This window comes from Cyprinodon tularosa, unplaced genomic scaffold, assembly GCF_016077235.1.
Source record: "Cyprinodon tularosa strain WSP-4 unplaced genomic scaffold, ASM1607723v1 ctg199, whole genome shotgun sequence".
In the NCBI taxonomy this organism is placed as follows: domain Eukaryota; kingdom Metazoa; phylum Chordata; class Actinopteri; order Cyprinodontiformes; family Cyprinodontidae; genus Cyprinodon; species Cyprinodon tularosa.
The window spans coordinates 2113-20000 of record NW_024038729.1 but is presented as its reverse complement, the minus strand read 5'-3'; the positions used below and the strand labels follow the sequence as shown (position 1 = coordinate 20000).

The 17888-nt window shown below is 39.8% G+C and overlaps 1 protein-coding gene across 2 annotated transcripts in view; it reads left to right on the top strand.

Moving 5' to 3' along the window:
* Positions 1-14742, top strand: part of disc1 (DISC1 scaffold protein) — a 75212-nt gene extending 60470 nt beyond the window's left edge. For both annotated transcript variants that reach the window (XM_038284141.1, XM_038284140.1), the window contains 2 exons: positions 8707-8830; positions 12820-14742. In XM_038284141.1, coding sequence (XP_038140069.1) covers positions 8707-8830; positions 12820-13031 — 336 coding nt within the window. In that variant the 3' untranslated portion in view covers positions 13032-14742. The remainder of the gene's footprint in view (positions 1-8706; positions 8831-12819) is intronic.
* Positions 14743-17888: the final 3146 nt, after the last annotated feature.

Sequence of the window (17888 nt, the reverse complement as noted above, 5' to 3'; positions counted from 1 at the left end):
TTACTAACTAGTATAAACGTACAACCATTTTTACCCGAAAAAGCTCTGTATGTCTAATGAATGGATTTTTCGGTGGCCTAACTTTTATCTAAACATATATCGAAGTAGCTGCCGTTTAAAATGAACTGAGTGCTACTATATGTCTTCTCCAACCACGTGTATGCTACTGTGTATGCAGTGATTAGCGACCATCGATAATATTATCTCTCAAACTGAAAGATCAGATTTGTCATGATTTAATTAAAGGTCTGACCCAAAATGCAGAAGTCCAAACAGAGAGACACAGATGAAATGTTTGACGGGTTTTATTGAAGATATTAAGCTCGGTGCAGAGTTTCTCTGAACTCAGCTCAGCCGGAACTGGAAGATGAGGGGAAGACAGACTATAGTTCAGGCTCAGTGGGAAATTTGATTAGTTGATTAGAAGAAGAGGATCTGGTTGTTGACTCACGTTTCCAGAGAAGTGAAGGATCCTTGACTCCAATCTGTGTGTTGAATTTCCAGAGTTTGTCTGACTCGGTGGAGGGCGGAACAGGGTTTACCCAGAACTCGGACGCTGATTGCCACTCAGATTTCCTGCTGTACTTGAACGGATCGTGGTGAAGATGATTCCCTTGCTCAGAGAGTAATTTCAACGTCCTCAAAGGAGACTGGATCCAAACCTCCTATTTGAATCCCTGGCTCAGTTTAGACTCAGTTGATCCCTCCTGGGAGAGAAGGTCCGGAAAGGTCCAGTTTGCAGGATGACTTCCTGCCGAGAGGCAAAGACAAAACAAAGTTAAAACTCAGGGAGACAAAAACTCAGTCTTACTCAGAGAAGTCTAACTCAGTCTAACTCAGCTTTGCTAGAGTACCAAAAACTGGCAAACACTCTGGGGTCGAGGTATTGGCAATCAGCAGCTTAAGAGCACTCCGTTAATGAGGTAACCGTCAGCAGGTGTGTGAGGAGGCGGACCGGAACCAGGCGCCTCCTATTGGTGGAAGGGAGACAAACACAAAAAACAAACACACAGACAAGAGCCCTGACAAGATAAAAACAAAAAACAAAAAAAAACTCCAGTTTCTGTTGGCTAGCAGTAGGATGGATTACATAAAGGCTGGATTTGTGGTGTTTGACCAATGATGGTTTTCCTGTCAACAGATTTCCCCACCTCAGCAGTGGATACTGCAGCTCTTAGAAATATATCCTTGAGCTCCTGGCGGCTTATGTCATTAATGCTGTTCTTGCTCAGTCTGTTAGTGAACCTTGTCTGGGTGGGTTTATTGTTTTTCAATCCCTTTTTCAGATGTCTTGAATGGTGCTTTGTGAGACACTCAGATTCTGGAGTATACTTTTATTTATAAGTTTGCTTTAAACCAGTATTTTCCTTTGTCTTCATCCTGCTGTGTTTGTTCCCTAACGTTCTCTAACAAACCTCTGAGGAAATTTCATCTTGGTTCTCCACAGCGCTGATATGAAATGACACACAGGGGAACTTAACTATTAATTAAATGGCCTCTTAAGGTAACTAATTGCTATGGATTTTAAGGGATATTAGTAAAGGGGGCTTGTAATATAACACATTCCCCCTCACTAATTCATATTGGTGTGTTATGTAAATCATGGTAAAAGATGCAGAGGTGTGGTTTAAAATGTTTAGGAGTTCTGTGGGGGTGGCACACTTAAGGAAGGCATTTGATGTTATGATTGGATGGCGTTGTGAACTGACATCACTCTAGGTTATAAAATCTATTTGACATAAAAAAAGCTAGAAATAATTCAGTCTCAATAAAGTATGATGCATCACTGAGTCAAAGGATATGATGGCCGTTTAATGGGGCTGGTATCGTTCTCGTCATGGTGTTGTGATAGCGCTGCGGAAGAGCCGGATTCTCTGCTGAGTCTCTGACCTCTTTCTCCTTTCCGTAATGACTTTAAGTAAATGATTTCCACTTAGCTGCTGCCAGGCCGCTGCCCTGCTGCCACAATGGAGATTGATTGGTATGTGTGTGGGTGTGTGCATGAGTGAGGAAATGGGCAGTGCGTGTGGGTGATTTAGCCCTCTTGTTTTCTTTTAATCTCCACTAATTGTTGCTTTATCATCTCAAGGTTCTTGACCGTCCCTCTTCACATTTGTTGACAACAGTAAAACAAGAGCATAGAAATTATGAAACTCCACTGTTTAAGCCTCGGGAATTAGCTTTGTTAATTGCAAAACTGATCCTAGATGCTTACTGACTTACCTCTATAGGACAGAATCATAGAAATAACTTATATCATAAGCAGTGTTGGTTCTAATGTGTTATTAAGTATTTACAGTAACTACGCTAGTTTTCCAGTGACTAGCACTGTAACTAATTAACTAGTTAATCATTACTACACTTTAAAGGCACACTATGCAACATTTTTCAGTTAATTAATGTGTTCCATAACGTTATGGATGATTAAATGAGTCATTTCAGGTTGAACAAAGGTATTCTCGGCCGCCCTGGTGGTCTGTGGGGGAAATACTGCACTTGCAACTGCAGCAGCACCGACCCGCACCAACAGGCTCAGAAGTCTCGTGAGAGTCAGTCTTGCTTTACGGCAAGAACTGCTACACCCCCCAGTTAAAAGCATGCTCGTTGCTAGCACAGTGGCAATCTTTGTGCAGTAATGCTACGTTCACGCAGCAAAAGCACGTCTGCTGCTTCATTTTTGCTGCTTGTACCAGTTAGTTCTGACGCGAGGCTGAAGCAGCTTTGCTGCTCTGGCTGCGCGGTGCAAAAGTGTGTCTGAGGCGCATTGGGCGGAGCTTCACTATCCTTTCTCTGCCTTGCAGCTATATTTGCTGTGATCAGTGGGAATAAAGTAGTTTTAATATGTGTTTAAGTGAGAAAATACACCTGAAAACGTAATCAGTGCAGTCAGTTCATTCAGATTATTATCCTGCCTTCAATATTTTTTCTGTCGGAGCCGCTCAGACCCCCACATACCAGGGATGCGCCGACAGTATGGATCCCTTCATCAGCAGCGGTTCACCGTGGCAGCTGGTAGGTGTTTTTCATCTAAATAATCCAAACTGCATGTTCTGCCGGCAGATTTCTGCATTTTAAGTTAATTTAGGCGTCAATAAACTGTTTAAGAGGAGTGATCATCAGCGCTGTGTCTCTCTCCCTGCGTTAAACGCGCCCGATGCGCTGCTTCAGCTGCTCAGACGTGCTGCGCCTGGTGCTCAAAACGCGCCGCTGGACCTTTTGCTGCGCCTTGACGCGCGTCAACCATTGACTTTGCATGTAAACTCGCTGCTTCTGTCGCGCCAGCTACGTCCAGTGTGAACGCAGCATTAGTCATTCGCTGCTAACCTCAAAACAACCGCGCCTGGCTTGACGGAGAAACCAGGAGAACAGCTGAGCATATTTACGACAGTGCACTTTTACTTTCGCCCTCTGGGGGGAGCCTCGCTGGAAAATCAACACCGGTTGCATAGTGTACCTTTAAACAGATTAGCTATTCTTTACTTGCCTGTATAAATAAGGACTACAGCTTCCTGGTTTAAGCGCACGTATCAGCCATATGTTCGTACGTATCAGCTTCTTTTCTTCCCTTTTTAGGAATAGGAGCCTTTTAAAAAAATTAACTGTGGATTACCTTTGTTCTCCGTCCTCTATGTCTGTTCCTGTTTGGCTGTGACTCCATCCTGGAGAGAAATATCAGCTGTGCTGCTGCCATCAACACCCTTGTTTATAGATGTTGGAGATCGGCCTGTTTTCCAGTGTATTCCTGTTTCTCTGACTGTGACTGGCTGGATAGCTCTCTTCATCCTCTAACATGGGAGTTGGGTCTGAGCTCATCTGCCTGGCTGTGTGTTTCCTGGATGGAGCCGCCTTTTACAGTTGCTTTTTCTATCTCTGCTTCTGTCTCCTTGAACCCCAGTCAGCCTCAGCAGATGGCCGCTCACACTTAGGTTTCTTCCGGATAAAAGGGAGTTTTTCCTTTCCACTGTTGCTACAAGCATGCTTAGTGTGAGGGATTGCATTCAATCAATGAGTCGATGCAATCAACTGGTTTCCTTAGATAGAAAAAAATTAATCTGACTGTATGATCTGGTGAACTGTAAAGGGCCTTGAGATGATATGTGTTGTGAATTGGTGCTATATAAATAAACTGAATTTAATTGAAATTAAATTACAATATAAAGCGAAAATTAACTGTAAAACATAATGAAAACCCCCATGAGTCTTTACGCTGATCTGAAAAATTACCAGGGATGATTAATAGCCTTTTGCCTTGATGCTCCTGAGATAATATGAAACAGAATAGCTTTCTCATGAAAACTTTCACAAAATATGCTAGGCCCAACATGATATTGCACCTTTATTCACTTCTTTATTTTGGGGAGTTTAGAATGTAATGTTTATTTCTTTTAATTCTACCAGAATTTCTATTCTAACCAATCACCAATTAAAAGCTCTGCAAAATCTGTGCAGGTAGATGAAGGCTAAGGTGGCCTTCATCTCAAGACATTAAGGTCATTATATCATTTAAGTCCTTGTGAAAATGTTTCAATAACTGGTCAATACTTCTTACTGTAATTAAAATTATTTGAAATCTAAAACTGGCAGGGTTAGGAATATTTTTTTAGCTTAGCTAAAGCTACTGTATAATTCTTAATTTTGTGGTATTTTAAAGTAAACAAAGCCATATATCTCTATTGTAGCATGGACCTGAATTAGTCATTGGGCAATTAGGAACTTGTTAAAGAGAATCCAGCTTCCTGATTGCTACAGGAAATTAATGTTGCCCACCGTATCAATCTTTAAACTGGTGAATGTGTGCTTCTCTGTGTGAATGGATGAATGAGAATAAGTGCTTTAGTGGGTCATTAATACTAAATGCAACCCATTTACCTTGCATCGATTTTTCTTTTTTATAATGAGGTATAAATTATCTGTAGGCTTCCACAAGCTTTGACAAATCAATAGCTTTTAAATACTCTACATATTATTGCCACATTTCTAACTGCTGAGATCTTCCTGTAATGACTTAATTCATTATGCTCACTGATGGCAGAATGGATAAATTTTTTCCGACAGCATCTGAGAGAAAATTCAAATCACTGCTTATGTTCTTTCTCTACTTAATTTCTTATTTAACAAGAAAGCGGCGAGCGTTTTTTATTTATTTTTTCCTGAAACCAATTACAACCTCAAGTGTAACCCCAACACAGTATAAATTGTTTGTATTGTCCGCCTAGTGAGAAGTATCAGGCAGAACAGCACCCAAGGGAAGCTTAGAAATTACCTTCCGCCTCTGTCTCATTAACGCTTAAATAATCATACCGAGGCATGCATAAGTTTGACTACTGAAAACATTTCCATCAACTGTATGCAACTCTAAGTGTTATAACATTATTACTAACATGCAGTGAGAATTATCCAGGATTATGAGGCGTATCCATTTAATGTATTACCAAAATTTGTTTTTCTCTTACAATTTTTTTATTCATGTTTTTTTTTTAAACATAACTGCATTGACAGTAATTAGTTTAAAAATAGGCCAACCAGTATTATAGTCTTGGATTGAGTATGAAGTGACAAAAAAAATGTACAGATAATAAAGAACCCCCCAAAATCAGAGCCAATCGTTAAAGCAAACACAGAGTTCTCATCAGCTAAAGAAGCTGTTCTCCAAACTGGTTTCAATCGTCAGGGCGACTGACTTATTTCTCGCTCACAGCATTGCATCATGAGAAGCTGGAGGATAGATTTATGCAACTAATGCCTTTATTTAAAATTCCTCGAACATGCAGCGTGATGTTTTATGCTTATCTTTGCTCAAGTTTTCCTTAATTCCCCAATTGCATCAGGAAAGATGAAAGATATGTTCATGTTGTTTTACTTTCCTTTGGGGGGGGTTACATCATCTGAAGGAGGAGCAGAATTACAGGCAGATACTTTCTGAGGATTGGTCTAACATTGGAGGAGATATGTTTTACCTGCAGCTATGAGTCTGATTAGACTGCTTGTGTGAAGTTCATTTTTGCATGTGAGGGTGCTTGTCTGTTTGGTTGCCAGGAGTATATTTGTGTACCCTACTGTGTGAGTGTGTGTTTGTGTTCTCTATGCTTGATAAGTGTGAAGAAACTGGGACACGGTGTCTACAAAGGGGGATGCTCTAATTACGGTCAGCCACACTCTGAGTGCTCTGTCCTACTGCACTCTGCTCCTCCATCAAGCTGCCATCCTTCAAAACACGCTCAGCACTGCTGGATTCTCTGCTGCATTGTGCACATATTTTATGACCTTGGTTCTGCCATACAAACATGATAAGACATTACCAAACCTTTTTATAACAGGGACAATTTTAATATGATATGTTGAACTTTTATTATTCTGTATGTTATTTGTCCTTTATAGGGTATATTCCAGCAGAATCAGAAAAAGAAGTCCAAATTATCGCTACATGATATGAACTTCGCTAACTTATCACAGTCATTGCAGTTCCTATTAAAATGAACATAAAATACCGCACAAACAGGGGTATTTTGTGACATTATTTTCATATAGAAGTCAGGAAGCACCAAAGTACTGAAACTGTTTTTTGTTTTGTTTACTATAAGCTTGTAAAATGAGAGTAAATCTGCACACTGATATCTTTTTAACGGGTCTTCTTTGTACTTGGGCAGTCAATGAACCACCAAGTCTTGACCCTATGAGTTTCCTCTACACTCACCGGCCACTTTATTAGATACACCTGTCCAACTGCTCATTAACACTTCATTTCTAAGCAGCCAATCACATGGCGGCAACTCAGTGCATTTAGGCATGTAGACATGGTCAAGACAATCTCCTGCAGTTCAAACCGAGCATCAGTATGGGGAAGAAAGGTGATTTGAGTGACTTTGAACGTGGCATGATTGTTGGTGCCAGAAGGGCTTGTCTGAGTATTTCAGAAACTGCTGATCTACTGGGATTTTCACGCACAACCATCTCTAGGGTTTACAGAGAATGGTCCGAAAAAGAAAAAACATCCAGTGAGCAGCAGTTCTGTGGGCGGAAATGCCTTGTTGATGCCAGAGGTCAGAGGAGAATGGCCAGACTGGTTCGAGCTGATAGAAGGGCAACAGTGACTCAAATAACCACCCGTTACAACCAAGGTGGGCAGAAGAGCATCTCTGAACGCACAGTACGTCGAACTTTGAGGCAGATGGGCTACAGCAGCAGAAGACCACACCGGGTGCCACTCCTTTCAGCTTAGAACAGGAAACTGAGGCTACAATTTGCACAAGCTCATCGAAATTGTACAATAGAAGATTGGAAAAACGTTGCCTGGTCTGATGAGTCTCGATTTCTGCTGCGACATTCGGATGGTAGGGTCAGAATTTGGCGTCTACAACATGAAAGCATGGATCTATCCTGCCTTGTATCAACGGTTCAGGCTGGTGGTGGTGGTGTCATGGTGTGGGGAATATTTTCTTGGCACTCTTTGGGCCCCTTGGTACCAATTGAGCATCGTTGCAACGCCACAGCCTACCTGAGTATTGTTGCTGACCATGTCCATCCCTTTATGACCACAATGTACCCAACTTCTGATGGCTACTTTCAGCAGGATAATGCGCCATGTCATAAAGCTGGAATCATCTCAGACTGGTTTCTTGAACATGACAATGAGTTCACTGTACTCAAATGGCCTCCACAGTCACCAGATCTCAATCCAATAGAGCATCTTTGGGATGTGGTGGAACGGGAGATTCGCATCATGGATGTGCAGCCGAAAAATCTGCGGCAACTGTGTGATGCCATCATGTCAATATGGACCAAACTCCCTGAGGAATGCTTCCAGCACTTTGCTGAATCTATGCCACGAAGAATTGAGGCAGTTCTGAAGGCAAAAGGGGGTCCAACCCGTTACTAGCATGGGGTACCTAATAAAGGGGTCGGTGAGTGTATTGTGTTGGGCTGTCTTGTTATGCATCTGCAATTTGGTTTCTCGGTTGTAAAGGTGCCATTACATGGCAATAAAGGTTTTTTAGTATTTTATAAATAAAGAAAAAGGCGTTAGCATATGCAGAACTTACCGGTAGATGATATAAGAAGGACCACAAAAAGAGGCAAACAAAAGAATACAGGCATGGAAACTGGGAGAAAGGCAGTGGTGAGAAACAAGGGTCAGATAAGAAAATATGGGGAGCTGAGAAAAGATATAGATGGTAGATACTCAGGGAGGATTATTACTGGAATTGCAGGTGGAGGGAGCAGGGAGGTAGGGTGGTCATCAAGCAAAGCGAGGGAGACAAAAGGCAGAACATGGATAGACGCAAGGGGAACACAGGGATCAGAGAAAAATAAGGGTAAAAAATAGATATCGCCTCACATCCAATGCCCCTTACAAAGACAACTCATAAGGTAGAAATACAATACTGGAATCTAAAATAAAAAGGCAAAAATGGATTTAAAGCTTCTTGAGGGTGCTGATTGGCCAAAGTAGCTCCAACTGATGGTAGCCCAGCTTATTTTCTGATTAATTTGGTAAATATTTATTGCTCTGTAGTTGTGTTTACCACTCATGCTTTACTTTTTGCGTAACACCTTTACCTTTAAATATCTTTAAATTATCAACCGTGGGTTTATAATTTGCATAACTTGTGTTTGTCTGAGATAAAGATTGTATTTTTAGTTATTTCAAAGTATCTTGAAAAACAGTTTGTATTTATTTTGTTATCCTACTTGTTCTTTATTGTGCAGGATGTGTGCAGCGAGGCCGATGCTACAGACCTAACGGAGCGCTGTGAGCTGATCGGTGACAGACTAATGGCCTTGGAGGACAAACTGCAGACAGCTATACTGAATCGGGATCTAGCCCTCACCCATATCCTTCCAGTTCAGCCTAGATAAATATCTGTCCTGCACTTTCTGTCCTTATTTCTTTTTTTCCCATGTATCCCCGTCTGTCTATCTGAATCATATCGAGGCTTTTTGACTCTGAAGTAAACAAAACCACTGATGGATGTTAGTTTACTTTACCTTTAGAGGGGAAAATAACGTCATATCTGATTTCATTGATCTATTTAGGTAAGGTATAAGGGACAGGCCAGGATTAGAAAAAAAAACACCATATATACTAACTGGAAAATGAAATGCTAAAAGTTCATATTAGGTTATTAGTGAGCCAGTGATGTGTGCTGCCAGTCATGAAGGGCTGAGATTAAAAGCGACTGATGGGGTTGGTCAGCGACAGAGGAACGTATTGGTAATGAGTCTGCTCATTTCATATCTTAGTGTCAATCCTACCGCTGACCCTCCCGTCCTTCCTCTGCTCTCCTTTTCCCATCTGTCCAATTCTACTCTTTGGATCTGACAGAGAGGAAATTACAATATCCGTGATAATGACTCAAATCAAACTGTTGAGGCTGATTACAGGTCACAATAGATCATTCTCTGCGCTAATTAGAAAGCTGATTGGAAATAGATTAGTGTGTTTCTCTGGCTCAACCTTTCCCCCTCCTGCTTTTACACATTATTAAATAACTTTATATCCTAGAAGCAGGCTGAAGGAAAATCTGCCAACTAACCTTTATTCCCTAAATACTGAGCTGGAGACCTAGATGAGATCCTGGTTGGACCCAGATTGCAGTGATTGGATATTTTGAAATGCTCCTCTTTAACCTTGTCTATGGTATTGCAATTCTATGTTCCAGCTTTTCTAGTCATAGCAATACTTTACGAAATATAGCTAGAGCCTTAGGCTTTATTGGAATCTAATATATTATTTACAAGAGAGATAAAACAAAAACATTAATATAAGGGTAAGGATGAAACAGTAGTTAATGGATGATAAGGACATTAATGCATGGAGTCCAAGGCTGACCTATGTGATCCAAATCCAAAGACAGTTGATTTTAGCTTAAGTTGGGGAATTGACATTAAAATTTACAATTTTTTTTTCAATTTCTTATTTGGGTTTCTATTTATACCCATCAGGGTTGAAATGGTACTCCCATACGACTGACCTCTAACACTAGGAGACAGATCAAGAATGGTTAAGCGATAATTCAATTCAATTCTGTTTATTTATATAGCACCAATTCACAACACATAATTGCAAGGTATTTTACAAGATCATATAGTCAAATTGAATCAAAGTTTTCTATCCAAGGAAAACCAATTGATTGCATCGACTCATTGACTCAAATGCAATCCCTCACACTAAGCATGCTTGTAGTGTGTAATGTCAGGCACTGATCATGACTGACATATGAACTTAAGTGACCTACCTTCCTAATTCAGAGGTTTTAATACAACATTGAACTACCCTCTGTAGCTATAACAGCTTAACCTCTGCTGGGGGCTTTTCATAATGTTTAATGCAGGGTGTTTATCAGAATCGTTGGTTAATAAACTTAATTTTGAAGACTAGATGCGTAGAGCAGTCTCAGTCTTGTTGCAACAGGATTTCCAATGCAGAATTCCCAGTAACAATTTACTGTGGAATATGAAATAGATATCACATTTCATTTTCGGTAGAAAAATAGTTGACCATCTTGTTAGGCATTTAGCGTCATTGCATAAGCATGCTTGTAGTGAAAGTGGAGAGGAAAAACTCACTTTTAACAGGAAAAAACCTCCAGCAGAACCAGGCTCAGTGTGAGCGGCCATCTGCCGAGGCCGACTAGGATTCATTGAGACAGAAGCAGAGATACAAATTAATGAAAAAAAAAGAGCTCAATTATAACATGCTGACTTAAACCCCCAAATACTAGGTCTTACTTTCAAAACAGATTTGTAATCTCAATGAATTATACCTGGTTAAATAAAGGTGAAAGTTTCAGTTTTACAGACAAACACATCCAGGTTAGTGGCTTCAGCAGAGAGAAGACTCCGAAATAAAACCACTAACCTCCTCAGGATGTAGACAAAGTACCTGATCCTGTGACAGGATTATTTGCTTCCTCTGGGAGAACTGACAGAAAAGGTTAAAACTTACAGGGATTTTACAAGAGGCTGAAGCTTGAAGCAGAGGTGCACTGGCTGAACATGTGAGCAAGCATTAACCTGGGTTGCAGCAGCTAGATCTGAGTCCAGGAAACAGGCTTATGTCATACGCAGATGATTAGAGAACAGTAGGAAAATCTGTAGCTTGGTAGAAGTGAGACCAAGGCAAGATAGGGAAATCAAGAAAAAATACTTGAGATCCTAACAAGGCAAAAAAGGGATTAGAGCAATGGATGTCTGTGGCAAGTTCATAGAGACTGGGAAACAGATGGGGGCACTTGATTGCATCAGAGCAGAGAGGTAGCCTTGCAGGTCTGATGCATTACACTGATTAAAATTCAGCAGGGCAGGTCTGACAGAATGCAGTGTGTAGACAGGCACTGATCATGACTGACATATGAACTTAAGTGACCTACCTTCCTAATTCAGAGGTTTTAATACAACATTGAACTACCCTCTGTAGCTATAACAGCTTAACCTCTGCTGGGGGCTTTTCATAATGTTTAATGCAGGGTGTTTATCAGAATCGTTGGTTAATAAACTTAATTTTGAAGACTAGATGCGTAGAGCAGTCTCAGTCTTGTTGCAACAGGATTTCCAATGCAGAATTCCCAGTAACAATTTACTGTGGAATATGAAATAGATATCACATTTCATTTTCGGTAGAAAAATAGTTGACCATCTTGTTAGGCATTTAGCGTCATTGCATCAGAAACATCATATCAGTGCATACGGACAGGTGGAAACTGGCCTTCTTCTTTCCCCATCTCAGTTTCCATGTCTTTATGTGCCATTTATTTCTCATAGTAGAAGTCACTGCGCTCAGCGGTGGGATCGTAGACTCCTGAGTACACTGAAGATGAAGAGTTATATTGCTGGCTTGCAGAAATTGAAGAATAACTTTATTACTCATGATGTTACTGTTACCATAGTGACAGAAAGATCAGACCAGCAGACAGTACAGGTCTTAATTGGATCTCTGTTCTCATAACAAGAGGCACATCGACAGTGTTGAACAGAGGGATTGACAAAGGAGGACAGACATAGGGTATCTTTTCTCGCTGCGGGTGGTGAGTAGAAAGGTTCGAAACCTTTCCATAGCCTGTATTGATATAGCGCTTTATCATTCGTAAGGACCTTTATACTTATATCGTTTTTGACTCATCAATGCAAACATTCACAGAGCTAAGCAACATTGTTGCCATAGTTGCCATGGGGCAGAATGACAGAACCGAGGTCACCAACAGCGAGCAAGGTTGATCAAGTGTCTCACCCAAGAACAGAAAAACCGAAACAGATGGAGTAGGGGCTTAACTGGCAACCCAATGATTTTCATATGTAATTTTTGGTTAATGAAAGATCATGATTTTTTTCATTCAAAAAAGCCAACAGACTCTCTGTTTGCTCCAACTTTATGAACATTCCTTGGCTTCCAACTGGCTGTGGAGCCTTACAGTTCATTTACGTTTCAAACAGGTTAAAGATTCCTTCCACTGGCTCTTTACAGTTTCATTGATGGTTCATGAATAATCTAACTGGGCAATCTGCTTGCATGGGTGCACAGTTTAGATGAGCTCATAAATAGTGAATTAAACAGGGTTAAAGTGGGTATAACTTCATGATCTGTCCCAGTAATCCGTTGAAAATGGATGGCTTCATCAGGGCCCATAAATGTCACATTTCCCCTGTCATTTATCTGGTAGTGTTTTCTTTTTATTTTGACTTAGACTTAGACAACTTTTATTGCCATTTTGTATACACAGAGTGTATACAAAGCTAAATTTTGTTTTGTAAAGCTTACATAACATTAACATAATAATATGTACTGGTTTGAGAAATAAGAGTATTCCTTAACTTTCTCTGCACAGTCTTTGGAAAAAGAAGTTCAGGAGGTAAAATCCACTTTACAAAGCATGCTCGCGCAACTGCAGATGGAAGAAGAGGAAGCGGGGCTGTCGGATGAGTTGATAAATGATGAATCCAAAGTGCAAGTAGAGGCAACAGAAGAAGAGGAGGAAGAAGAAGAGGAGGAAGAGGAAGAAGAGGACCAATACTTCAGTGACAGTTGGGACATTTAAGGTGGATGCCTAAAGGGTTTTGGGAGCCCAGCCACAGGTGGGATGATGGGAGCAGAACCTCAGTGCAGAAGCATATCTGACCTCAGATCAGTTTACTACCAGCCTCTGATCTGAAAGTATAAACTACACAGTGCCTTACAAAGGGTTTATATCCTGGAACCTTTTTTCACATTTTGTCATATTAGAACCACAAACCTTTGAGTATTTCACTGGACGACACTCATCAACAAACACTAGAGCTGTAGCATAAAATTAAAGGAAATCATGTATAATTTATAAAGTCTTAACAAGAAAAATCTTAATAGTTGCCTCCTGAGTTGCACAGCAGTTAGAGCTTTAAAAAAAATTATTCTATCTGCCAGTTCATGGAGAACAGCTATAAATATACATTTTAAGTTTTACCTTGCACTAAAATGCTCTTAATTTGATTTTAATTGGACCATATATATAATTGCATTTAGATCTAAACCCTTAAATTAAAGCTCTGCCCGGCTGTTTAGGGTTATCCAAGCGTCTTATATTAGATTCTGAACCACAAACAGATTTTCTTTGAGAATGGACGTGGATTTAACTCCTATCTTCACATCAACCTCTTTCTCTTCTGTAGAAAGCTATCCCCCTTTGATAATGCTGCCTCCACCATGTTTTATAATGGGATAATGGTAATAGTGTGCAGTGTGTTCTACCACACAGTTTGTAACTGGCCTAAATTTGATCACCTCCTTCCACATTTACTGTGCCCCCTGCATGAATCGTAGAAACTTGAAGCAGCATACATTTTGGCTCTGTGTAAATAATGCTTTTATTTTTCCTACTGTGCCATAATGGCAGTTTTATTATTTGCAGTACAAGTAATAACAACATAAACAGATTTCCATACATTGTCTCTGCATCTCCAGTTATCATAAGCCTCTCAGACAAATTCACTGATTATTGTTGATAGGCATCCATTTGGCTTATAATCTTTTTAATCTAAATGATATTTAACTGCACTGCAATATAATAAAGCAGTTGTTTATTGTTTTATAACCTGATCCTGCTTTATGGTTTGTTTGGTTTAGTGATAGACCCCAACTTGAAACCTCTATAGATAATTATTTCTATTTACTTTATGTCGATTTGTTACATTAAATACTGAGAAATGGTTTGTGGTCCTAATGTGAAAAGATGTAAAAAATGTCCAAGAGGTATTAATGCTTACCAAACAAAGTTATTTCAAATATATGAAGGATCTGAAGGAAACAATGCTTATGAGACACTTGTTACTTTTTTTTTTTTTAATTGTTTCTTTAACCACTTTGGATCTTAATTGATAAACATTGCTGTGACAGTTTAATATGTAGTCTTACTTTTGTTAGTTTTGATTCCCCAAGCTAACAGAGCCTTTAACCCCTTGTCAGCAGCAGAAATTAAATTCTGCAAGGACAATCCGAACAGTTATAACTGTTAACTTGTTTTTTTTGCACACAAACTAATGTTAATGTCCTAATTCAGCATCAGCGAACTACTTTTTCTGTTTCCTGTAAGGATTATTTGTACTTGCACATAATTGTGTTCAATGAAGAACCCATTTCTGTGGTGCTAAAAAATGTGACTTAACTTAAACACTATTTTTTTTGTGGAAAAGGCAATATTTGGGTTGTTTTGCTTTTTTTATGCAGCATGTAGTGAGAAACATGCTCTGAATAAAAATGCTTAATATTGAGATTCACTTTCTTTTTGCTCCCTTCTGATTACATAGTAATATTTTACTTTGAAGTGTACTTTTAGAGACTACTTTTTAATCTACAAAGCAGTTTGAAGACACTGTACGAGTTTTCATATTTATTCCTAACAGCATCTCACTAATTACATCATGTTGGGTTCAGCCTAATGTTGTGTCCTGCTGTTTTCTTCTTGGATTAAATCATAGCCCCCTCTGGTGATGTTCGTTTTCGTAAAATGTGAGGGTGTGCTGCCAGGCAAGTGAGGGCAGCGGTGACATGTAGAAGACATCAGTACGTTAATAATGGTCCTCCAGTAACACTTTAGGGGATACATGATTTTCTATTGTTATCTCACCTCAGCAGCAGCTCTGTGACTAATTGGTAAGGCAGCCACACAGAGAATGTGGTATTAGGGGGGGTGGAACTTAAAATGGCACCGTTTGGTCTCCATCTGATTCTTTGTTGTCTGGTAGCAGGTTTGGCGTTCTCAGACATCTACCATCCATTGCTCTGGGCTGTAAGCAAAGCTGAGTGCAAGGGTTTTTTTTATCATGTAGCAGCACAAACACAACGGGTCATTTTTTTTATTACTGCCAGGTTGCAAAGCACTTGCTTGGCCAGAAGTCTCCACATCTATCAGCTTCAGGCAGCGTGTTAAGATCTGTAGAGCATTGGCACACAACGTCTTCGTACCAGGCACCGCCACCTCATAACAAAATCTGAACCTGCATCGTACTGTGCGCCACGTGGCAACTCCTCTCATGAAATGACCACAAAGAAAAACACAGATGGTTTTCAGCAGGCAGACATGGCTTGGTGAGATGTTTCTTAATGTAAAATGAAGCACCACGCAGCCTCAGGTCCCTCATCTCTGCAGTCGGGTTGGAAGGTTGCTGTGGAGCGTTTCATGAGGTGGATCATTTTTTCATTCTTTTCCTTGTAAATACAGACCGATTTGGTTCTTCATCCATTTATGTTATAAAAGCAATTCTGTTACAAAATTAAAGCTTTGTTTTAGACAGTCATTCAGAAAAAAAGTGGTGTGTCTGCAATTATTAAGAGTAAGAACACTAAATGAATAACTGAGTGAGGGGATTTTAGTGGAACCATTTCAAGGTTTTCTGGGGTCTTAGACAGAATTTCATTTGAAGGCCAACTCCAAGTTGAAGTCATTGTTTTTCAAACACACCACAGAAATCGATTTCTTTTGATAGTGTCCATGGGTCATTGTTTTGCTTCTTTTTAAGTTATCTGGTCAGCTAGCCATGATTTTTTTTGATGCAATTCAAATCCTTTAAAAAAAAAGGGTTCTGTTCAAATGTCTTCAACAGTTATTTTTATCTGCAGTAGATTTATTTCTAAAGGATTAGCCCATTCTTTATTGGGAACTTAATAAATTTGAAAAATGTCCCCTGGCCATGTGCCTTAGAGTGTTTACCAGTGACCAGATACTGCCAATGTATCACTAAATATATTGTATCAATTCTTAGCTTCTGCATGGAGCCACAGTGGTGTCATGATATCTATTTATTAGGAGAAAAAAATAACAAAAACTTTAAAGTTGGTTTAGATTTTAAAGGAATAGTACACCCAAAACATGATTAGCCTTCATTTTCTACTCACCCCCATGCTGAACAACACTCTGGAGTACTTTTTTGATATCTCAAATGCATCTGGAGATCTGGGAGGCTTCTTGCTGTCTGCTGACATTCAAATAATGGAGGTCCATGGTGCCCGAGACAGAAAGGTCCATAAAAGTCCACAAAAAACGTGTCAATATTCCTCCATACTGCTCGTCCAATGTATTCCAAGTGTCCTGAGCTGGTAGCATCCAGAATTTACCCGAAACGAAGTCATTTAGAATGTTTTTAGAGCATAAACAGTAGTGTATAGGATTTCCTGAAAGCGCACACATGCTCGTTCACGACGCTACGGAAGCCGGCAGACCAAACCAGATGAAAGTGCGCATTCAGCGTCTGCTCTGCCAATAATGCAAGCGTAGAAGAAGAAATGTGCTGTTTACCTGTGCAAAGAAAGAAACAACGAAAGAAAAATGTCTGAGGACTTCAGTGTTGAGGAAGAGCATGAGTTCTTTGCCGAGCTGAATGCGCTGGTTTGGTCTGCCGGCTTCCGTAGCGTCGTGAACGCGCGTGTGCGCGCTTTCAGGAAATCCACTACTGTTTATGCTCTAAAAACATTCTAAATGACTTTGTTTCCAGTAAATTCTGGATGCTACCGACTCAGGACACTTGGAATACATTGGACGAGCAGTATGGAGGAATATTGACACGTTTTTTGTGGACTTTTATGGACCTTTCTGCCTCGGGCGCCATAGACCTCCATTATTTGAATGTCAGCAGACAGCAAGAAGCCTCCCAGATCTCCAGATGCATTTGAGATATCAAAAAAGTACTCCAGAGTGTTGTTCAGCATGGGGGTGAGTAGAAAATGAAGGCTAATCATGTTTTGGGTGTACTATTCCTTTAAACTGTACAAGAAAAGTGAAACATGACCTGTTCCTTTAAGACCAAAATTGTGAAAAGTTTTTTTCCCCTCACATTTTCAAAATGAACACATACTATGCCATACAGGCCCTGATTGAAAATAACACCAATATTTCTTTTAACTTTATTATCAGAGATCAGTTTAATCCCATCCAAATGAAGTAACTTCTGTTTTGTCTGCATTCAGAAACAGGAAGTCAAGAGTCATCCAGGTTTTATAACTTCAATACATGCCTGTATTCTATGTAATGGGTTAGCTTCATCTGGATTTATAGACAGATATAGCTGGGTATCATCAGCATAACAGTGGTAATTAATCCCATGCTGTCTAATAACTAGGTAAAGAGAATTGGTCCTAGCACTGATCCCTGTGGTACTCCACGGGTAACTCTAGCACATGAGGAAGATTTATCATTAACATAAAATCAGTCAGACAGATACGGCCCACTGTGTTGAAACTTATTTTGAGTGTTAATATGTAGAACATATGATATTAAAATATTTTAAAATATACAAAGTTATTTGTAGAAGATTCAAAAGGCTGAGCACTGGTCTGTAAAACAAGGAAAATTTAATTTTGGGGGTTTATTTTGAAAGTTTAAATAAAAAAATTCAGTAAGAACAAAGGAGAACAGCTTGAGAGTTAT